This window comes from Bos javanicus, chromosome 10, assembly GCF_032452875.1.
Source record: "Bos javanicus breed banteng chromosome 10, ARS-OSU_banteng_1.0, whole genome shotgun sequence".
Lineage (NCBI taxonomy): Eukaryota > Metazoa > Chordata > Mammalia > Artiodactyla > Bovidae > Bos > Bos javanicus.
The window spans coordinates 60,964,420-60,988,311 of NC_083877.1; the positions used below are offsets into that span (position 1 = coordinate 60,964,420).

Sequence of the window (23,892 nt, forward strand, 5' to 3'; positions counted from 1 at the left end):
GTGTACCCTAATGTTCATCGCAGCACTGTTTACAATAGCTAGGGCATGGAAGCAGCCTAGATGTCCATAGGCAGACGAATGGATAAGAAAGCTGTGGTACATATACACAATGGAGTATTACTCAGCTATTAAAAAGAGTGCATTTGAATCAGTTCTAATGAGGTGGATGAAACTGGAACCTATTATACAGAGTGAAGTCAGAAAGAAAAACACCAATACAGTATATTAACGCATATATATGGAATTTAGAAAGATGGTAACAATGACCCTATATGGGAGACAGCGAAAGAGACACAGATGTAAAAAAAGACTTCTGGACTCTGTGGGAGAAGGAGAGGGTGGGATGATTGGAGAGAATAGCATTGAAACATGTATATTACCATATGTGAATAGATCACCAGTCCAGGTTCCATGGATGAGACAGGGTGCTCAGGGCTGGTCCACTCGGATGACCCTGAGGGATGGGATGGGGAGGGAGGTGGGAAGGGGGGTTCAGGATGGGGAACACATGTACACCCATGGATGATTCATGTCAATTTATGGCAAAACCACTACAATACTGTAATTAGCCTCCAATTAAATAAATAACAGAACAGGTTAACAGGGATACCTGGCATGCTGCAGAGTCAGACATGACTTGGCGACTGAAGAACAATATTAAGTGACAAGAACATTCACACTCGAGGAAATTCAGGTAGTAAATAAACGTGGAAAATATGTCATTTCATCAGTAAAGAAACACACATTCAAACAAGGCGGGACCTAGTAAGCAAGAAGACTCAGGCTGTTAAGGTGATGGGGAAGCAGGCACCCATCACCTGAGAGAATCGGGTAAATGCGAAAATCTCTAAGGTTGGGGAAAGTGAGGGATTCTGTTGCAATTGGAATTCAGGCGTGGGAAGCGTAGTGGGCGCGAGACACTGCACCAGATGGTGAAGTGAGGGGCAAGGAGTTGGGGCGAGACCAGTTCCTCCGCGCCAATGAAGGCAAGGTGCTTGGGCGCCTCTAAGTAACTGATAAGCCCGCCCTCTCTAGAGTCAACACTTTCGTAATTGGCTCAGGAATCCACCAATAGGTACACAGGAGGAACTTCCCGCCACCTCTGGCGCCCGCTTTTAAACAGCCGTGTAATGTTTGCAACTGCGGGCGGATTTCTCAATCTAGCTTGAAAAAGGCGGAGACTTCCGCTTCTATGCCCCGTCCCGAGCCGGCATAACCCCGCCCACCAGGCCCGCGTCTAGACTGCAATTGAAGGAAGCGGCTGTTCCTCAATGGGCTCGGGGCTCAGTGGGCTCGGTTGTGAGTAGGAAGACGCTAGCGGGTTAGAGCTCGGGAGAAGTATTTCCTAGAAGGTGGTGTTCCTCTGGAGCTTGAGTGTCACCGTTGTGACAGCATCCGTGGCCTCCGGTGAGTTTCGCTTCTTGGCTGGGTTTGGGGCTGGGATAGGAGAAGGTGCGGGGTCCTTGGGATCCTGGTTGAGGCTTCCCGGAGGACTGATCTCCTCCCTCTCCAAATCCCGGTGTGGTGAATTGTTTGCGGGTGTCGGGGCTCCGCCTTTGGCTTTGAAGTGTTAGCCAGATCTCAAGTTTCTATTTAGAAATGACGTTTGGGAAGCATCCTCGCTTCCTCCAGACTGCTAGGGTAACCCCGAGACCCTGCCCTGGGGACCCCCGCCGTGGTTACCCGGCGCTGTGCCTGGCTCACAGTGGGTGCTCTGTACACGTGTGTCGACCGAGTGCAGGTGACCTGGAAGCCCAAGCCAGCAGCCCCAGGCATCCTGGGCTCCGTGGTCCTTCGGTCTCGCGGTAGCTGTTTGTTGTGCCATAGTTGAAGCCAAACGGAGTTCCTTGGTAAGGACTTGGCTTATTCTTCGTTCAGCCTGTGGTTCCCTACTCGCAGCATCCTCTGGGCACCCTGAATGTATTTGTTCAAGCTGTTGTCCTTAGTATTGGTCACAGGTTATTGTCATTAGCTTTTATGTCTGTTTTCTGTTCTTACATCAAGTCCTGATAAACTTTGTAATCTTGAACAGTGCTTGCAAGTAATTGCTGAATGAATAAAACAGGCCTCCTAAGCCTTAGTATGTTGCAAGTCTGAAACAGACTAATGTTCTCTGGCTGTTTCCATTCTTGAAGCTAACATATAAGCAAGTAAGTAGCATTATGGCACCCCACTCCAGTACTCTTGCCTGGAAAATCCCATGGATGGAGGAGCCTGGTAGGCTGCAGTCCATGGCGTCGCTAAGAGTCAGACACGACTGAGCGACTTCACTTTTCACTTTCCTGCATTGAAGAAGGAAATGGCAACCCACTCCAGTGTTCTTGCCTGGAGAATCCCAGGGACGGGGGAGCCTGGTGGGCTACCGTCTATGTGGGTCGCACAGAGTTGGACACGACTGAAGCGATTTAGCAGCAGCAGGGCACTTAAAAACCACTTTTGTAGCACTTAGCCTTTTCTGTCTTACAGCCATGAACTGAGTCTGATTTAATCTGAATTTTACCATATCCTTCACAATGAGAGACAACGTATATGCACTTCCTACATGTGAATGCACTCAACTAAATGAGTTGAAATTGAAACCATAAGAAAAGTACAAGAAATAAAGACATAAAGTGTCAGAGTGACTAAATTCATGAAGGAACAGGATTGGGGGAGCATCTTGAAGCAAGTGTTATTTTTATCACAGAAAAAGTTGCATTATTTGAAGTAGGGTTTCACACACAGGGCCACTCACCTTTTCTCAGATATACTGAATGCTGTCCATTTGTTTAACATCTTTTGTAGCTGGTAGAGTTGTATTCATCAGTAACATGTTATATAAAAAACAAAACTAAAATGTATTGATTGACACACACTATAGGGCACTTTACATACACAAATCTTGTGGATCCTCATAACCAATCTTTGAAATAGTACAGCTTTTATTAAATAAAACCCTATTTTATTAATGAAGAATGGAACCAGTTGTGCAAGTTTGCACAGCTGATAAGCAGGTGAGCCAAAACCTTGCCCCAGGTTGTTTGAATGAGTACCCTCTTTCTAAACCACATACAGCCATGCTGTGTCCTTTAAGATCTATTTCTAATCTAAAGCTTTTCTTTCTATGAAACTTTTTTCAGCCTTCTTTTCTTCTTAGGCATAGTTATTTTGTGCTGTGTACTTTCTCTATTACAGGATTTGTTATCAGTTCAGTTCAATCGCTCAGTCATGTCCGACACTTTGCAACCCCATGAATCGCAGCATGCCAGGTCTCCCTATCCATCACCAACTCCTGGAGTTTACCCAAACTCATGTCCATCAAGTCGGTGATGCCATCCAGCCATCTCATCCTCTGTCGTACCCTTCTCTTCCTGCCTCCAATCCCTCCCAGCATCAGGGTCTTTTCCAGTGAGTCAACTCTTCACATGAGGTGGCCAAAGTATTGGAGTTTCAGCTTTAGCATCAGTCCTTCTAATGAACACCCACGACTGATCTCCTTTAGAATGGACTGGTTGGATCTCCTTGCAGTCCAAGGGACTCTCAAGAGTCTTCTCCAACACCACACTTCAAAAGCATCAATTCTTCAGTGCTCAGCTTTCTTCACAGTCCAACTCTCACATCCATACATGACCACTGGAAAAACCATAGCCTTGACTAGATGGACCTTTGTCAGCAAAGTAACGTCTGCTTTTCTATATGCTATCTAGGTTGGTCATAACTTTTCTTCCAAGGAGTAAGCATCTTTAATTTCATGGCTGCAATCACCATCTGCAGTGATTTTGGAGCCTCCCAAAATAAAGTCTGACACTGTTTCCAGTGTTTCTCCATCAATTTCCCATGAAGTGATGGGACCAGATGCCATAATCTTAGTTTTCTGAATGTTGAGCTTTAAGCCAGCTTTTTCACTCTCCTCTTTCACTTTCATCAAGAGGCTTTTTAGTTCCTCTTCACTTTCTGCCATAAGGGTGGTGTCATCTACATATCTGAAGTTATTGATATTCCTCCCAGCAATCTTGATTCCAGCTTGTGCTTCTTCCAGCCCAGTGTTTCTCATGATGTACTCTGCATATAAGTTAAATAAGCAGGGTGACAATATGCAGCCTTGACAATGTATCATAATTCCCAGGAGAAGGAAATGGCAACCCATTCCCGTGTTCTTGCCTGGGAAATTATGGACAGAGGATCCTGGTGGGTTACAGTCATGGGGCTGCAAAGAGTCCATAGTGACTTAGGGACTAAACAGCAACAGCAGCATTATTATAATTATTTGTATCATTGTTTCCCTAAGAGACTGTGAGCTTTCCATGGCTGATGTGATGTTTTAGATACATCTGGCATCTGGCAGACAAAAACCTGGTAAAATTTTTATTGAAAAAATGCATCTGTATAGAGCAATGTTCATTCAACAAATACTGGTTGTATGGACCTGCTGCTGCTGCTGCTGCTAAGTCACTTCAGTCGTGACCGACTCTGTGCGACCCCATAGATGGAAGCCCACCAGGCTCCCCTGTCCCTGGGATTCTCCAGGCAAGAACACTGGAGTGGGTTGCCATTTCTTTCTCCAATGCATAAAAGTGAAAAGTGAAAGGGAAGTCACTCAGTCGTGTTCGACTCTTAGCGACCCCATGGACTACAGTCTACTAGGCTCCTCTATCCATGGGATTTTCCAGGCAAGAGTACTGGAATGGGTTGCCATTGCCTTCTTCACTGTATGGACCTAGAGACTGTCATAGAGAGTGAAGTAAGTCAGAAAGAGAAAAGCAAATATCGTTACAGTTCATTTCAGTTCAGTCACTTAGTCGTGTCCGACTCTTTGCGACCCCATGAATTGCAGCACGCCAGGCCTCCCTGTCCGTCACCAACTCCCGGAGTTCACTCAAACTCACGTCTATTGAGTCGGTGATGCCATCCATCCATCTCATCTTCTGTCGTCCCCTTCTCCTCCTGCCCCCAATCCTTCCCAGCATCAGAGTCTTTTCCAATGAGTCAACTCTTCACATGAGGTGGCCAAAGTTTTGGAGTTTCAGCTTCAGCATCAGTACTTCCAAAGAACACCCAGGACTGATCTCCTTTAGAATGGACTGGTTGGATCTCCTTGCAGTCCAAGGGACTCTCAAGAGTCTTCTCCAACACCACACTTCAAAAGCATCAATTCTTCGGCGCTCAGCTTTCTTCACAGTCCAACTCTCACATCCATGCATGACCACTGGAAAAACCATAGCCTTGACTAGATGGACCTTTGTTGGCAAAGTAATGTCTCTGCTTTTCAATATGCTATCTAGGTTGGTCATAGCTTTCCTTCCAAGGAGTAAGCGTCTTTTAATTTCATGGCTGCAATCACCATCTGCAGTGATTTTGGAGCCTCCCAAAATAAAGTCTGACACTGTTCCCACTATTTCCCCATCTATTTCCCATGAAGTGATGGGACCAGATGCCATGATCTTCGTTGTCTGAATGTTGAGCTTTAAGCCAACCTTTTCACTCTCCTCTTTCACTTTCATCAAGAGGCTTTTTGGTTCCTCTTCACTTTCTGCCATAAGAGTGGTGTCATCTGCATATCTGTGGTTATTGATATTTCTCCCAGCAATCTTGATTCCAGCTTGTGCTTCTTCCAGCCCAGCATTTGTCATGATGTACTCTGCATATAAGTTAAATAAGCAGGGTGACAATATGCAGCCTTGATGTACTCTTTTATTAATGCATAAATATGGAATCTGAAAAAAATTGGTATAATTGATCTTATTTACAAAGCCAAAGTAGAGACACAGATTTAGAGAAAAAACCTATGGATACCAAGAGGAAAAGGGGGGTGGGTGGGATGAATTGGGAGATTCAGACTTGACATATGTACATTATTGATACTATGTATAAAATAGATAACTAATGAGAACCTATTGAATAGCACAGGAAAGGCTACTGAGTGCTCTGTGGTGACCTAAATGGGAAGAAAAAAAAAAAAGGGAGATATATCTCATTCACTGATTTAACACTGTAGTTCAGTCAGTTCTGTTGCTCATTCGTGTCCAACTCTTTGTGACCCCACGGACTGCAGCACACCAGGCTTCCCAGTCCATCACCAACTCCCAGAGCCTACTCAAACTCATGTCCATCGAGTTGGTGATGCCATCCAACCACCTCATCCTCTGTTGTCCCCTTCTCCTCCTACCTTTAATCTTTCCCAGCATCAGGGTCTTTTCCAGTGGGTCAGTTCTTCACATCAGGTAGCCATGGTATTGGAGTTACAGCTTTAGCAACAGTCCTTCCAAAGAATATTCAGACTGATTTCCTTTAGGATGGACTGGTTGGATCTCTTTACAGTCCAAGGGACTCTCAAGAGTCTTCTCCAGCACCACAGTTCAAAAGCATCAATTCTTCGGTGTTCAGCTTTCTTTATAGTCCAACTCTCACATCCATACATGAGTACTGGAAAAACCATAGCTTTGAGTAGACGGATGTTTGTTGGCACAATAATGTGTCTGCTTTTTTAGCAACAATATTCAAATAAAAATTAAAAAAAATAGTACAAAAAGTTACTTGTAAAACAAAAATAAGTATTGGTTGGGTGCCTCACTTGTGTAAAGTGTGCGGGAGATAGAGTTTAATAATTCTGCCTTTAGAGTGCCTATAAGATGAGGCAAAAACAATGCTGCTTTAGCTTTTTAATATTTCGTGCAATTAAACATCCATTGATCTTTGTCATTGCAAGGAGGGAAAAGAAAACAACCAGGGACAACCAGATGAGTACTAAGTGGGACATATGACAGAACAGTCTTGGTAATAGGTTCAGAAAAGAAGTTACTTAAGAAGAAAGTATTAACCAGCTTGCTACTAAAAAAAAAGTCCTGTACACATACTCTGCATCTTGATTTTTTTAAATGATTAAAGTATAGAGAAATCCTTCATTATTTTTATTAGTGACGCACTGATGCCAAATTTATTCAGAAGTACTTTTGCTAGGGCAAATGCTCTTTTTGATATATTGAGTTTTCAAGACAGTGTCCCCAATTCACACTTTCATCAGCAATTGATGAGGATGCCTATTTCCTATAAAATAGCCACCACTAGGTGTAATGGAAGTTTTCCAGTAGTGGTTGAATACCATGTTTCATCAGTTGTCCATTTTAGTCTGAGCTGTTTGATTTCTTTTTTGTCTGTGCTGGGTCTCCGTTGCTGTGCACGGGCTTTCTCTCGTTGTGGGGGCTCCTCTTGTTGCAGAGCGCAGGCTTCAGTAGTTGTGGCCCATGGGTGTAGTTGCTTGGCAGCCTGTGCGATCTTCCTGGACCAGGAATTGAACCCATGTGCCCTGCACTGGCAGGCAGATCCTTATCCACTGTACCACCAGGGAAGTCCTCTTTCTCATTTCTTTGTGGGAATTGTATTTTGGTACTTTGTCTTACATTTTGCAAGTATTTTTCTCATTACTATTATTTTATCTTTATATATATATATATATATAAACATATTTGACTTGCTAATGATTGTTTTTGCTACATACAAATTTTTTTTTTTTTTCTGGTGAAGTTTCTGTCAAGTTTTTCCTCTTTATGGCTTCTGAATTTATTATCTTGCTGTTTTTTTTTAAAGCAAGTTCTTTTATTGTTCTGAATATTAAAGCCTCTGGTAGAGGTAATTAGTATATGATTACTATGCAGAAGAAACACATTAGCTTTTATTTTACATTTTAATTAAAACACTAATTATCTTTTTAGTCATTTTTTTTCAATGCCAAAGTAAGTTTATCAAATATACTTTTATGCCTAAAACAGTTTCTTATGGTCTCTGACAGTTTGCACTTTTCAGAAGGAAAGCTAATTTGTACCTTTTCTTCCCCAGTGGAGATTTATTCTTTCAGATAGTTTCAAAAATTTCTTCTTTATGATATGGTTTGGATTTAAAACACCATTCAGAAAAAGACAGTTGTGTCTTTTACATTTTCTTCACTTGGAAATAACCTTGTAGAATTCACTTATCTGTTAACTCTTCGAGAAAAAGTAGTTTTTGTTTTTTTTTTTTTAATAGCTATATTTAGCAACAGGCTCTTGTAAATCTCAATGTTCTTTTTCAGTGTTCAACAGGAGTTGATGGCAGGTTAGTGAAGGGTAAAAATCACCCCAAAACAAAACCTTCTCTCCTTTTACCTAATAAAAGAGAAGTTAATCCAAATTTTGTATTCTGGGTTTAAGTATAAAATTCAGGAAAAGGTGGAAAATATAAAAATTAGAAGCAGGAAAGATTATATCTGTCTGGACAAATCAGTCTTTAAGGTCCAGCTTAACTACATTTCTTTTAAGGTGCCAGGATTTAAAGGGGGTTGTACTTTCATTATCTATTATCTATAATAATTCATTATCTGTTATCTATAGTATTTCTACTGTCTTTAGTGAACTTGATGTTCACCTGAAGTAAAGTCCCTGGAGACATGAGCTTGCTTGTGTGCGTGTTTTCCCCTTACCACTTCAGCTAAACTCTAGCCTCGGCCCCATAGTCAGGTCTCCATCTTCTGCTGGTATACAGAGGGTTCTTGTAGCTGCTGAGTGGAGAACCCTCAGTGTCTGTTTTCCCTCTCAGTGAACAGGGGTGCGTGTCCCTTCCTCTGTTTTGCCCTGGCACAGGAGCAGGTCTCGTCTAAGAAGCAGAGGCTGGAAGGGTTTGTTGACATGAGGAGTTTGAATTCCTAAAGTTGAAATGAATGTGGTGGTTGTAGGGACGAGAGAGGAGAGGAGTAAAGAAGGTGAACCACAAATTAGAGCTTGGCCAAGAAATACTATTCAGTCCTTGAAAAACAAACAAAATTTGACTTATGGGAATTATCAGCGTTGAAATTTGTATTTGTGTTCATGTGTAAAATCATATTTCATCTATTCTAATGTGCACATTTTCTTTTCATGTTTTTCTTAAAGGCTGCTCCTCACAGCTGACAGAATCTTAGTTCCTTGACCAGGAATTGAACCTGGGTCACAGCAGTGAAAGCACTGAGTCCTCACCCCTGGACTGCCAGGGAGCTCCCTTCTTTTCATATTTTAACATCTGCAAAGTTGGACCTCATTTTAAAATTAATGATTTGTCATAATTTAATTGGCCACATCTTTTTCTTAGCAGTACAAACGAAACTGTTATACAATCAAGGGCACCTTTAATCTGATGAAGTGGAATAGCTTTTGCTGTAAAGCTACATAAAAGTAGCTTACATGGCTTACATACAAGTTTGTGATCTTAGTCCTCAACTGTTAACATGCAGGAGCTAAGTTCTTCATGGTAAAATGTGTTTGGATTGCCAGTCTCTGCTTCTCATTTCACTTTCAATTTAATGACAGTTTAGAGCCTGAAAAGTGCAGTCCATGAGCTGTGGCCCAGGCTCACATCAAAGTGCATTTCACTGGCACACACATGAGTGGACTGAATAGAGGGCAGTATTAGGCCGTGTAATTGATGACGCCTGCCTGCTTTTTGGTCAGGATTCTTCGGAGCTTTGAAATTCTGGGTAGGTTCTGTGGACTATTAGGATTCCTAAGTATTATTTGAGCCATCAGCCGTATTTTGACCGTAAGTACTTGAAAACCCATCTCCTACTGCCACAGCAGTGACCATTCTCCAGGGACACTTGCTGTTGCTTTTGGACAGTGGTATAGCTTCACATCCTTCACTTATGTTTTTCCTGAGTACTTTTTGCTAGAACCTGATTTGATCAAGCTTAAGAGCAGGACATTTAACACATTTTTGTTGTGTGCTCTGTGGAGTTTGCCAGGTTGTAAATGTTTTTTTGGGTAGCAGTCATTAACACAGCATATAGTGGCTCTCTTTCTGAAAAACATGGCATTTGTACTGGTGATATTCAAAAGATGAAATAAGAACCTCCCTGGTGGTCCAGTGGTTAAGATTCCATTCTCCCACTGCAGGGGACTCAGGTTCGATCCCTGGTCAGGGAACTAGATCCCACATGCCACAGCTAGCACAGCCAAATGAATATTTAAAAAATAATGAAACAAATTGTGGTGGATCCTACCTGTGTCATATTTAATACATCAAATTAGAAACTTTGAGTGTATTCTTAAAATTGTTATGTTTGGGCATATCTATGGTTTATTATTATTTTTGTCTGTGGACAAAAATCTTACTGTTTTGAGTTATGTTTTCCAGACCACAAGAAAGGTCTAGTCATAGGTTTATTAGCTTTTGGCATTTTTTCATCTTTTTATGAGTTTCTGTTATAATACCTATTTTCTGTGAATCATGATTTAATTTGTAAGGACTCTCTTTATATTGATATTTGGGATACTGATCACTTGTCATGTGCGAGTTACATATAGCTTCTCCCCGGCTACACCTGTCTTTTTGTGTATGGCATCTCTTATGTAGTTTGCTTTGCAGTAGTTTTTGTGGGCTGTTTAAAAACTAAGCATCTTTTTGTTCCTGCAGAAGGACCATGTCACTAGACTTTGGCAGTGTGGCCCTGCAGACACAAAATGAAGACGAAGAATTTGACAAAGAAGACTATGAAAGGGAGAAAGAGGTAAGTTATTCAGAAGAAGAATTCTAAGCCCAATCTTGAACAATTTTATATTCTAACCAAAATTATATAATTTTGTGTCATTTCAAAGGATTTATAGTTCTTCTTTTCCCCTACCCTGAAACTTGATTGGCATTTTAAATGGTAGATGAGTGGAATGCTTCCTTTTTTTGAGACAAGAATACAACACAACTGTGTATGATGCCATCAGTTAAATGGTTAGATTCTTTAAGATCTTTTCATTTAGGAGGTAGTGGTTGATCTTGGAGGCAGAGATATACTTGCATGGGCAAGTCAGCAAGGTTCTTTGCCTCAGATATTCCACATCCTAAGTGGAGGCAGATGATAAACAAGTAATTTGTGTGAGTGATAATTTAGCACTGATAAATGATAGGGAAACAAAATATAGTGATATTAAGGCAGCCGTCTGGGAACCAGTTGGGAAGGTCCCTTGGAGGAGGAAATGTTTGAGCTGAGCCTTGAGTCATGAGATGAAGCAGAGATACTGAAGCCCAGAAGGAGTACTCTAGGCCAAGATACAAGTGTTAAGCCTGGAAATTGAGAAGAGAAACCTCCATATCTGTGAAATAGCCAGAAGGCTGTGGTGTTGGGATTGTGTGAGCAAGGGGTTAGTGGTGGAGGCAGGTGAAGAGGTGCCAGATCATGGGATGTCATGGGAAGATGTTTGTATTTTTTTCTAGGAGTAGTGGGAAGCCAGTGGAGGATTTTAAGCAGGGAAGTGATGTCTGATTATATATTTGAAAGATCTTTCTGAGTGCTGTGTTGGGCGAATAGATTTAAGGAGAAAAGGAGTAAGTGTGGTTATACTTGGCCCAGTAGTAATAGTAGCAGCCGGTGGGAATCAGTTTGATGGTTATGATTGTTTTTAGTTTGAGTCAGATTTCTTGATTGACTATAATAACAGGTTTTTGTACTGAATGTTGATCTGACCCATTTTCTTTTTTCTTTCAAGTGTTTTTTAAATTTTTTATTCATTATAGTTGACTTACAATGTTGTGTTAGTTTCAGGTGTACAGCAAAGTGATTTATTTATATTTTTAGATACTTAGATTCTTTTTTAGATTCTTTTTCATTGTAGGTTATTATAAGATGTTAAATACAGTTCTCTGTTTTATACAAGAGGCCCCTGTTTGGTTATTGCTTTTACATATAGTAGTGTATATATGTTAATCCCAAACTCCTAATTTATTCCTCCTCACCTTTCCCCTTTGGTAAACATAAGTTTGTTTTCTATGTCTGTGGGTCTATTTCTATTTTGTAAATTCCTTTGTATCATTTTTTTAGCTTCTACATATAAGCGATATTATGTTTGTCTTTTACCATCTGACTCGCTTCACTTAGTATGATAATCTCTAGATCCATCCATGTTGCTGCAAATGGCATTATTTCATTCTTTTTTTGGCTAATATTCCATTGTGTATATATACCATTGTATAAATCTTCTTTAACCATTCATCTGTCAGTGGACACTTAGATTGCTTCCATGATATGACCCCTTTCCCAATATGTAAAATAATCATTTTTAGTAGTTACCATGGGCCATTTGTATTAATCGGAAGCAATGAATGGGGTCAGTTGCCCACATGGCTGGCAATAGCATTAGGGTAGAGACAAAGCTGGCAGCTTGGTGGATTTTGTCTATAGATATGTATTGTTTGTTTGCACAGTGTTTTTGAAAAATTGAATCTAAATTTAAAGATTGGAGAATTTCATGTAGCAGTCCAGAGTATCTGGCCTGTCTTGAAATAGGCCACATGTGGCCTGTTTCTGCACACAGTAGTAGGCGGGCTGGAGCTGAGCAGTGGCTCTCCCATTCCGGCCGGCCATGGTGCCCCCAACCCCCAAACAAAACAAAACAAAACAAAACATGAACTTGTGCCCTTGAACCCATTAACTTCACTCTTGTAAATTCTCTGCCAAGTCGCCAAGGGCATTAGAGTTTGTGACCTTTGCCAGGGTTTCCAGATTTTGATAGGGGCCTTCACAACGATTGTTGTGGCAGAGATGGGGTTGAGGGTTTTCTGTTACTTTTTGAACTCACAGCATGAGGTTTTCATGACCTTGATGGCCTTGGTAGTTCACTGGAATTTAGCTACTGGGATTCTTGAGAGGATCAGTTTGAGTAATTATTATACTAGACTTTAAAGAAGAGAAAAAATAATCCTGACAGGTGATTTTTTTCATTGGAAATGGTGGGTAGGATATTAGAGAGAACTTACTGCCAGGTGTATTGTGTGGTGAAAGTTTTAAACGCGGTATTGATTAAGGAGACAGTTAATTCTAGATGATATAGAAGATAGCCATTGGGATCATTCTTTGATAGATTATGTGCTGGAGTAGGGAATTTCCAGAGGAAAAGGTGATCTTAAGAGGTTAAGTATTTGAGAGTAATTGTTTCTAGCACAGTAGAAGAAAATAGCTAGCTAACTTTGTAACATGATTACTATGGATAATAAATGTCATCCATATGTTAATGAATGTTAAATGTTATCCAAATGTTAATAAAAAGTGTTTCATATTTATTAATAAGTATTTTACCTTTTTAAAAAAACAGCTGCAAAGGAAGAAGAAAGGTTAGAATTTCAGCAAAAAATAAAATTTAGAATTTTTCTAAAAATTCAGCCATATATATATTTTGTCATCAGTTGGTCAGTTTCATCGCTCAGTCATGACCAGCTCTTTGCTGGACAGCAGCACGCCAGGCTTCCCGGTCCATCACCAACTCCCAGAGCCTACTCAAACTCAAGTCCATTGTGTCGGTGATGCCATCCAGCCATCTCATCCTTTGCCCTTCTCCTCCTACCTTCAATCTTTCCCAGCATCAGGGTCTTTTCCAATGAGTCAGTTCTTCGCATCAGGTGGCCAAAGTATTGAAGTTTCAGCTTTAGCATCAGTCCTTCCAGTGAGTATTCAGGACTGATTTCCTTTAGGATGGACTGGTTGGATTTCCTTGCAGTCCAAGGGACTCTCAAGAGTCTTCTCCAACGCCACAGTTCAAAAGCATCAATTCTTTGGTGCTCAGCTTTCTTTATAGTCCAACTCTCACATCCACACATGAGTACTGGGAAAACCGTAGCTTTGACTGGACGGACCTTTGTTGGTGAAGTAATGTTTCTGCTTTTTAATATGCCGTCTAGGTTTGTCATAGCTTTTCTTCCAAGGAGCAAGCGTCTTTTAATTTCATGGCTGCAATCATCATCTACAGTGATTTTGGAGCCCCCAAAGTCTGTTACTGTTCCCATTGTTTCCCCATCTATTTGCCATGAAATGATGGGACCGGATGTCATGATCTTCATTTTCTGAATCTTGAGTTTTAAGCCAGCTTTTTCACTCTCTTTTACTTTAATCAAGAGTCTCTTTAGTTCTTCTTTGCTTTCTGCCATAAGGGTGGTGTCATCTGCGTATCTGCTGCTGCTGCTGCTAAGTCGCTTCAGTCGTGTCTGACTCTGTGTGACCCCATAGATGGCAGCCCACCAGGTTCCCCTGTCCCTGGGATTCTCCAGGCAAGAACACTGGAGTGGGTTCTGCGTATCTGAGGTATTGATATTTCTCCTGGCAGTCTTGATTCCAGCTTTGTCATGGCGAGTTAAAAATAATAAATCACCTGATCAAACCTAAGTTCATTTTCATACCAGAAACCTTTCCACATCCTCAGTCTCCCTGACCCTACAAGTAGCAGAATAGTTTAAAGTCTTAAGAAGTTAAAAAAAAGAGAATAATCTTTTCATGCCTGCCTGGTTGGGATTGCCAGGCAGATTAGAGTGTTAGCAGTGGGCTTCCCAGGGCTGCCTGCCAATGCAGTGTATTCAGGTTTGATCCCTGGGTTAGGAAGATTCCCTGGAGGGGGAAATGGCAATCCACTCCAGTGTTCTTGCCTGGAAAATCCCATGGACAGAGGAGCCTGGCAGGCTACAGTCCATGAGGCCGTGAGGAGTCAGGCGTGACTGAGCAGCATACACACATGCACGGCTAATGCACAGTGCATTACAAACTGAATCACTTTGTATTCAGTTCATTTGTGTAGGGGGAATGCTTACATTCCTAAAGATGTCCCAAGCAGGCCATATCTATCTCATGGGCTACTTTGCTAAGGACTTGTGAGATTTCCCTCTCTGTAAATGGCACAATAACCACTTAGAGATTCTGACCGTCTCGTATGAATGGCCAGTTGCTGATACAACATGCTTTACCAAGCCGTTTGATTTTGACACTTTGGGATCAGCTGGGATTTTGTCCACACTTGCCCATAAGTCAGTGAATAAGCCACAGTCACCTTCCAGCCTCCATGCCATCCTAATTAGCAGCTCTACAGTGATGCTCTGGATTTTACTGTTTCTATTCCCTCCCTTGTTTGTGTCGAAGAGTAAATGGAGAAAGTGCATTTAATCTTTGGAAAAGGAAAGAGTTTAGTAAAGTGATTTCAATATTCAGAGGACAGTTGGACCAGTGGAATCTCAAGAAACAGACCACCACAGATAGCGCATATTTTGAGAAAACAAAAAAAGAAAAACTCCAAGAAGTTTTCAGAAAAGTAAGGCACCATAATCATCTCTGAATCGCCACAGTTCTGAATGGTATATTGGCAAAAGTTTGGCCATTGTGTTCCAAGGCATAGCAGACAAGCGTATAACCCACAGCCTCACCAGGGTTTCACTGGAAGCTCCACCTCTTATACAGTGAACAGAGTGGATTAGAATACAGGCGAGGGAGGGTGAGAATATGATGGAGCTATGCTATCATGTCAGTTAATATTCATATCACTCTTTCCTCACAACTTATTGGAGTTCATTACTTTGAGAACTACTGATGTAGCTATCCTTCTTGCAACTAAGTAGACCTCATCCAGAGTATTCTAGGCAATTTTTACTTGTAAAGCTGGTCTATAGAAGAAGAATTCAAAAACTCTTTCCTTAACTCATTCACAATGTAACAATAGTATCACTGACTCAACTGACATATGTTTGAGCAAACTCTGGGACATACTGGAAAGACAGGGAAGCCTGGAGTGCTACAGTTCATGGAGTCACAAAGAGTCAGTCACAACTTAGCTGACTGACCAACAACAGCAAATGTTCAGTTCAGTCGCTCAGACATGTCCTACTCTTTCCGACCCCACAGACTGCAGCACGCCAGGCTTCCCGGTCCATCACCAACTCCTGGAGCCTACTCAAACTCATGTCCATTGAGTCAGTGATACCATCCAACCATTTCATCCTCTGTTGTCCCCTTCTTCTCCTGCCTTCAATCTTTCTAAGCATCAGAGTCTTTTCAAATGAGTCAGTTCTTCACATCAGGTGGCCAAAGTATTGGAGCTTCAGCATCAGTCCTTCCGATGAATATTCAGGACTGATTTCCTTTAGGATTGACTGGTTTGATCTCCTTTTGCAGTCCAAGGGACTCTCAAGAGTCTTCAACACCACAGTTTAAAAACATTACTTCTTCAGCACTCAGCTTTCTTTATGATCTGACTCTCACATCCATACATGATACTGGAAAAACCATAGCTTTGGGTAGATGGACCTTTGTTGGCAAAGTAATGTCTCTGCTTTTTAGTATGTTGTCTAGGTTTGTCATAGCTTTTCTTCCAAGTGGCAAGCATCTTTTAATTTCATGGCTGCAATCATCATCTACAGTGATTTTGGAGCCCCCCAAAATAAAATCTGTTACTGTTTCCATTGTTTCCCCATCTATTTGCCATGAAGTCATGAGACCGGATGCCATGATCTTCATTTTCTGAATGTTGAGTTTTAAGCCAGCTTTTTCACTTCCTCTTTCACTTTAATTAAGAGGCTCTTTAGTTCTTTGGTTTCTGCCATAAGGGTGGTGTCATCTGTGTATCTGAGGTTATTGATGTTTCTTCCGGCAGTCTTGATTTCAGCTTGTGCTTCATCCAGCCTAGCATTTCGTTTGATGTACTCTGCATATAAATTAAAAAAGCAGTTAATATAAGTTAATATAAGCAGTTAATATAAGTTAATTAAACAACAAATGTAACAGTGTGATTTTGCAAAACATTTTCCACCTAAAGTCACTATGTGATTTCATCATGGAATATTACAGAGATATAGTTGTTGCTGTTGTTGTCATGGTTGCTGAAAGCCCCAGAGTTACTGGTAAAGCCACATGTGCTTTAAGGTAGATTGCCATTTTGCTGGAGCTGGCGTGTACTTTCTTCAGTGTCACCAGAAGTAGTTCTGCGATTATTGTTTGGTTGTCCTGTGGCTCAGTGGTAGAGAATCTGCCTGCTGTGCAGGAGATGTGCGTTCAATCCCTAGGTTGGGAAGATCCTCTGGGGAAGGGAATGGCAACCCGCTGCAGTATTCTTGCCTGGAGAATCCCCATGGACAGAGGAGCCTGGTGGGCTACAGTCCATGGGGTTGCAAAGAGTCAGACACGACTGAGCGACTGTAACTCACACAGGTATATATTTTGGAGCCTGTGGTTTGGGGTAGAAGGAATTAGTAATTTGTGCTTATCAAGATAATACTTGCTGATGATCATTCACTTAGTGATGATGTATTCAAAACCTGGAAAGTGATCTTGAGTAGAAAGATAAGTGGTTTGAGTAGCAGATGGCAGACAGAAACTTGTACTTGGGAATACAGATTTGAGTCCCTCTTGGTTTTAATACAGGTACTTCTCTGGAGAATAGTAAGCTCAATTGAGCTTGGAATGGTATAGTTTAAAGACTGTTTCCATCACAACGCCATTCTTCTACTTTTAACTGCCTTGTTTGATTACTTATGGATACATTTTTGATGTTTTGTCTCCACTAGGGGGAGTTGTAAAGCTAGCATTTGTTTGCATTTTATATTCTTTGATTTATTTAGTGCAATTTTCTTGTCATCACCTAAGTGAAGCAAAGAAACAAATAGTGGAGTGTTCATATTGTGTTTTTGTTGTTGTTGTTCATATTACATTTTGTTTTCCTTTAGCAATTTCTTACACTTTATCTGGGACTTTCCTGGTGACTCAGTGATAAAGAATCTGCCTGCCAGTGAGGAGACCTGGATTCAGTCCCTGGGTCGGGAAGCTCCCCTGGAGAAGGAAATGGCAACCCACTCAGTAGGACTGCCTGGGAAATCCCATGGACAGAGGAGCCTGGCAGGCTGCAGTCCATAGTGTCACAGAAGAGTCAGACATGACTTAGCGACTAAACAACAACAAATACTTTATCTAGATGGTGCCTTTGAAGTGTTTCCCATAATATATAGGTATTTTTCAGGAACTGTCAGAGTGGGAACAAAAACACTGAACTCTGGCTGACACTCACTTGTATGCAAACAGGTAGGACTATGTCTTCCAGTGGCCAACTGAATGGCATGTAGAAGATAGGAGTGGAAATGGAGAGATTCAGGTTCCCCTGCCGGCCCAGGGGCTGTAACTCTTGCTTTTGTGGGCATGCCCCTCACCTGCTCTCGGCCTCATCGTGCTCACCTGTAGGAGAGATTTGGCTTGGAGGGTCTCCGGTGTTCCTTCCAGGCCTAAAGTTCTATTTTGTGTCACTTGCAATGTTGCTGATATTTGTCTAATAAATGTTGTTGCCGTGTTTCTTTTACAGATGTGTGGCAATCTAGGCAAAGTCTTCCCCACTAAGATTATAAAATTTGTTTTACCTAATGGAAAGGATTAAAAAAAATTTTTCATGTAGTGTAATTCATAGACTAAAGCTCCAGCTGCCAAGTTATTTGGCCCTTTGTCAGTCCCATATTGGGCCTTTTCAGGGATGTTTTTATTAATAACTTGGCTCTGAGGCTAAGATGCGGATTCTACTTAGTGTGTATCCATGAAAGCATTATTTCACAATTCATATTTAAAAATATCAAAATCGGTTCATCAGTGTACTTGTTGGGCAGCTTGTTCAGAAGGCAGATGAATGTTGTCCACTCCATTTGCTGCTGTCCTCTGGGGAGAAGATGTATTATATGCTTTGTAATCTGAGAACTCTTGCTTTCATGAATATCAAGGATTATAGACTCTGAAGACAGTCTGTTTAGTTAATTTAAGCTGAAGAATCTTAAGAAAAGGTTCACATGTTCCTTGTTTTACATTCCGCTTGAACTAGGCTTTTTGGCTGTTCTTTGTAGATTATTGTAAAAGTGTTTTGTTAAAGTTCTTTGAGTAAAATGTCCTCAAATAATTTTTTTTTCTTTATTTTTGCAGGAACAAACATATGAGCTAGTAAAGGGAGAGGATTTTATAGACTAGTTTAAAATGCATTTCAGTAGGGGTCTTAGCAATGCAAATTATCTTTTTTCTAGGGAAAGTATCTCTTTAATTATTAAACTCAGTTGATAACTCAATCATATCCCACTAAGAGGATTGTATTTGCGACCAAAAGACAGTATCACTTCCACATTTGGAAGTAATAAGGGGAATTAGGTCTTGCCGTTTATAAGGATTGTTACTTTGTTCTTGAATCTGTATTTGGTAGTTGGGTGGATCTTTAATGAGGAAATTTTACAGTTTCTAAAATTTTCTGTTGGGTAACACGCATACGTTGATATGAAAATTTTGTGTTTTATGGCACAGGGTTCAAAAGCAAAATCTATTTGACAGTTGTATGAGGAGGGCACCCTTTGATCCCAGGAATGGAAGCCTGGGGCAGGTGGTATTTTGTTCCTGAATGGCCTTATTGGGAAGCTCATTTAACCTCTCTGTCCTCAAAGTTATGGAGCCAAGGATTATAGCCCAGCTATGACAAAGATCTTGAGAAATTTTTTGAAAGCGAATGAAATGATTTAAAAATGTTAGTACATTTTGTAAAATATTTTCTAAAACACTAGATACAGTAGGGATGTTTTGCTACTTGACAAGTTTACCTATGGATCCAGAAGCATTTTGAGGAACTTAATTGCTTATGCTCAAATTAATTTTCTTCCATGGATGCCAGTTTTGTTAATTTTGTGGTGTTGCAAAGAAAGCTATAAGAACTGCTTAATTATTGTGTAGCTTTTTCTATCTTTATGGGAGGGGGTGGAAATTGTACTGTTTAGATGTTCCTATTAAGGTTTTTCTGAATTATAAGGCTGTGTACTTGAACCTCATTGAAGGTTTAGAAGAAAATGTTTTTTCTTTATAGGAGTCCTTATTTGATTTAAGTATAAAACATTTATTTTGGTTTTATTCCCTGTGTTATATGTGGGTACAGTCTTTTTCCTTCAAGTTCTCGTAGGTGCTTTTTTCTGTGAATTTTGTCCTTGTAAAATCACTTTGCCACCTTTCTCTTGAGTCCCATTGTGGTATCCTACTATACTGATGTGTTCTCTCTTAGTGTTTGTTATTCTTTATATCTTTAGGTCAACTCTGATATGGCTAATTCACAAAATGATTTTTCAGTTACCTATGTGAGCAGGTGGCCAATAAGTCAAGCTCCTGATCGTTAATATCAGTTCCATCAAGATAACTTTTCATTGGAATAGAATAGTTTTCTCTTACTTCATTTTTAGAGAAACCAATGTATTGAGAACACCTTCAAATAAACAATCCACTCAATGTTAGAAATATGTATGTGGGTGAAGAAGTGTCCCCCTTCCCCACCTCACATACCCCATTTCATTCCCAAGTTTGACTTCACCAAAACTCTGTTAACAGTTGGGGCATTCTTTTCAGACATTTCTTAGGATAATTTTATTTAACTTTTACCATATGCATTTTAAGAATATCTTTTAAATTATAAATGTAATACTCAGATATGTTTTATAGCTATACTTCCTTTCTTTCATTCTAATGCAGAGAAGTAGGGGAAAAAACCTGCCATAGACTAAGCAACTTCTCATTTTTTTCTTCCGGATTTTTATAGAGTGTTAATGTCTTTAAAACTGATATATTACATAATTTTATGGGATTGATTTATATACTCTGGAGGACTCGGTCAATTTACTAATAATCTAACTGATGCTTAGGTTTAAAGAGAAGTCATTATAAGCAGTCCTTTGACCCTTTAGTAACATAATGTTTGAATCTTCTGATTATTACAAATTTTAAGTCGTTATATTGGGATTTGAAGACATTTACAGATATTGAAATTCAACAAATTAGATAATTCATTTGTCTCTTTGTCACAGTTGATCTTGGAACTTGAGTGAATTTATCTAGTTCTTATAAGGCAGAATGCTAAAGATGTGATTTTTCTGGAAAAAAAATTGGAGAGCAAAATCATGTGCTTTTTTGTCAGTTTTAGTTATATTTTTGAGAGTACTGTATCCATAAAAACCTGAAGCTTACAGCCTTCTTTCTACTCAACTGTTTATAAGAGCCAAGCATTGTGTATCTTTTCATCATTGGAATTGGATGGCTCTCTAGTAATTAGTTACTGCCCAAGAGGTTTCCCTCATATCAATGGCGCTTCTAAGGGCTTCCAGGGCCACCAGCTGCTGCGGCTGTTACCACCACCTGGGTACAGTGCATCTGGCCACTCAGATTCCCAGGAGGGTGTCTGATTGCCAAGTCCTCCAGGTCTGATTACTGGTAGAACAGGATTCTGAGACTCAGATCTGCCCCCCGGATAACATGATACAGTGATGGTGCCATTATTATGACCTGCTGTGTTTGCCTAAAAGAAGTTTTAAAAGCTTTCCTGCTGTACGTGTATCTGAATCTAAGACCTCTAGAAAAAGATAAAAAAGATACCTTCCAATATGAATCCTGATATTTATGTGTTCCCCTTCCCCCAAGTGAACTGATGAATATCATTCCTGTGGAATTTAAGACCTTTATTACATAGAGAAATTAGGAAATTCTTTGACTTCTACAGTCAAAATCACTGGTGCCAAGGCAACTTTGGTTTGGTATCTTGGGTCTAAGCCAGTGTTGTATTGACGCTGACCTTCCTGTCTCAGTTGCAGCAGTTACTCACAGACCTGCCTCACGATATGCTGGATGATGACCTGTCTTCCCCCGAACTTCACTATTCGGACTGCAGCGAGGACGGCAGAGAGGAAAAGTAAGGACCTGAAACCCCTTGCGTTTGTATATCACAATGCTTTGAGTTTTTTTCTTTAGATAGCCTGCAGGCAATAATAACATATGATTGTAAAATTGTAGACTACTTCTTAATCCTTTAGGTAAAATTTGGAGGGCACCCATGTTAAAATCTTGAGGTTCTCTGTCTCTGTCCAAATAGATGATAGGCTCTAATTTAAAATACTGATTTTTCTCAAGCACACATCATTCTGAGCAATTGGAGATGAACTGGACTGAGCATCAAGTGCTGCCTAAACCTCCAAATGTAAATGTAAGTATCTGGCATGAACTTGACTTTGAGGGTGGGAATAGATCTTAGTACTTTTCTCTTACTCTTGTTATCTAATAGGCCTATAATGAGATTCGGGATATATGCATTGGAGAGAAAAGTGGCAATGGCTGGGAAGACAATCAAAGTAGAACTGAAGACCAGCATCCTGTCTACCATCCTGAAGGAGGTGGAGATGAAGGCGGAAGTGGTTATAGTCCTCCGAGTAAATATGAGCAGACTGATTTATATCACCTTCCTGAAAACTTTAGGCCATATACCAACAGTCAGAAGCAGGAATTTAATAGCCAACCAACCAATGTAATTACATTTTCAGATACTCAAAGGAATCATTTTCAGGTATTGAAGAAACTTGACTTTCAAGAAATTTGTGTATGTGTGTACACACAGTTGCTGTGTGTGTGTGATTAAGAAATGTTTGTGAAAAGTGCAGTAGTAACATTTAAGTACAAATAGTGCTGAGGGTGCATTTATTCAGCCTCATGCTGAATTAGTCGTGCAGTTTTCTCTTTACAGTCTAATTAAATCATCTTAAATGAGAATTTTAAAATAGAGACTTCATGGAAATAATTAAACATGAAAAGTTAAGTCTGTCAAAGAATGGCCACCTTTGTCTACTGAGGCTTCTGGCTTCTACCATTAACTCTGCTCCAGTGAAAAGTTATGTTCAGGTACCCTGATGGAGTTTAAAAATGGTTAATCACCTACATGAGACCAGTCAGTTACCTTGATCATCTAGCTCATCACCCTTATCACAAATTTTGCATCAAATACTTCAAAGATGATTATCTGTTGTGATGATACAGCAATAGACAGGATGAATGTTAAGGAAAGAAATACTTTCCCCCTCTGCCTCTGGAGAGTTTGATGAATAAGACCTTAGGATACAGTTAGCTGCTGCTTAGATTTTCTCAATGACGATGAATGCCTCATTTCACTAGTAGATATTCTGTGTTACCTGATGACAGGATAAGTTTTTGGTTGTTTTAAGGTGTCATTTCCCCTTACTTCCCCCTTACTTACTTAGTTTCCCCTTCTCTATAAAATGTTATTCATCCCACAAAAGTTACTGAGTATTTATTACATGAGTCATTGTATTACACGTTATTGCATAGATGTGTTTTCTAAATTATTCTTAAATGTTTATTATATACAATCTCACTGGAATTCTTGAATGTTATTTATGGAATTGGTAATATTATATGCTCAGAAGTACAACGAAAGTGTGTGAAATTACATATTTCAGACTTTATATGAACTTTACTAAGTAACAGTAAGTGCTATTTTTAAGCAGAGAGAGAGATATATATAAAATTTGTAATTGTACCACCATTAAGTTTTATAACAAGTTGTCTCATTCAGATAATTTTTGAAGAAAAGAGCAAATCCTAATTGTCAACTTTGTCTCTCACCTTGTAATAGCAATTTGGCATGTCACAAGGTCCTAGTTGTCAAGCTCTGGAATCATATAAAGTGACATATAAACCTTTTCAGTCTTCTGCCCAGAATAATGGCTCACCAGCCCAGGACACTGCAGAAAGCGACACATTTGAAGGCCTGCAACAGCAATTTTTAGGAGCTAATGAAAGTAGGTATCAAGTTTAAATTTCTTCACCGCCTATTTGGAGAACTTTGAGCACTTGGAGCATGTTCAAGAATTATGATTTTAAGGAAGATAATGAAAATTTTTGAAAAGAGTCCAGTTTTAAAAGATATATTCTGAAGTTTGAATAAGCTGACATGAAGTCTAGAATTGACTTCAAATATCATGTTGTTGGGGGGTAAGTTTGCATGGGGATGTAGATAAAGTGAAGCTGGCCATGAGTTCACAATTGTTGAATCTAGGTGATGGTTTCATCGAGTTCACTGTACTCTTTTCTCTACTTTCTTATGTATTTGAAATTTCCCTTAATGAAAAATTAACAGAAATTTTCTCAGGTGTATATTTCAGTCATTCTATTTGGTTAAGACTTAATTAGCTTCATATAGCATATCTTTCTTAACAGAAGCCTAAATTGGAAAATGAAATGTAGTTTTCTTTTCAATCTTAGATTTTTTTCATTATAGAAATGTAATTTAGTAAGTCAACCATTATCTTAATTTTTTCTTTTGGTTTTTAGAGTTTTACTGT

The 23,892-nt window shown here is 39.9% G+C and overlaps 1 protein-coding gene across 9 annotated transcripts in view; it reads left to right on the plus strand.

Moving 5' to 3' along the window:
- The first annotated feature begins 480 nt into the window (after positions 1-480).
- Positions 481-23,892, plus strand: part of CEP152 (centrosomal protein 152) — a 102,646-nt gene continuing 79,234 nt past the window's right edge. For 6 of the 9 annotated variants that reach the window (XM_061428830.1, XM_061428833.1, XM_061428835.1 and 3 more), the window contains exons 1-6: positions 481-1,407; positions 10,396-10,489; positions 21,349-21,452; positions 21,671-21,743; positions 21,822-22,100; positions 23,184-23,349. In XM_061428830.1, the coding sequence (XP_061284814.1) occupies positions 10,403-10,489; positions 21,349-21,452; positions 21,671-21,743; positions 21,822-22,100; positions 23,184-23,349 (709 nt within the window). In that variant the 5' untranslated portion in view covers positions 481-1,407; positions 10,396-10,402. The other 3 variants (XM_061428834.1, XM_061428838.1, XM_061428831.1) reach the window with 2 other exon arrangements.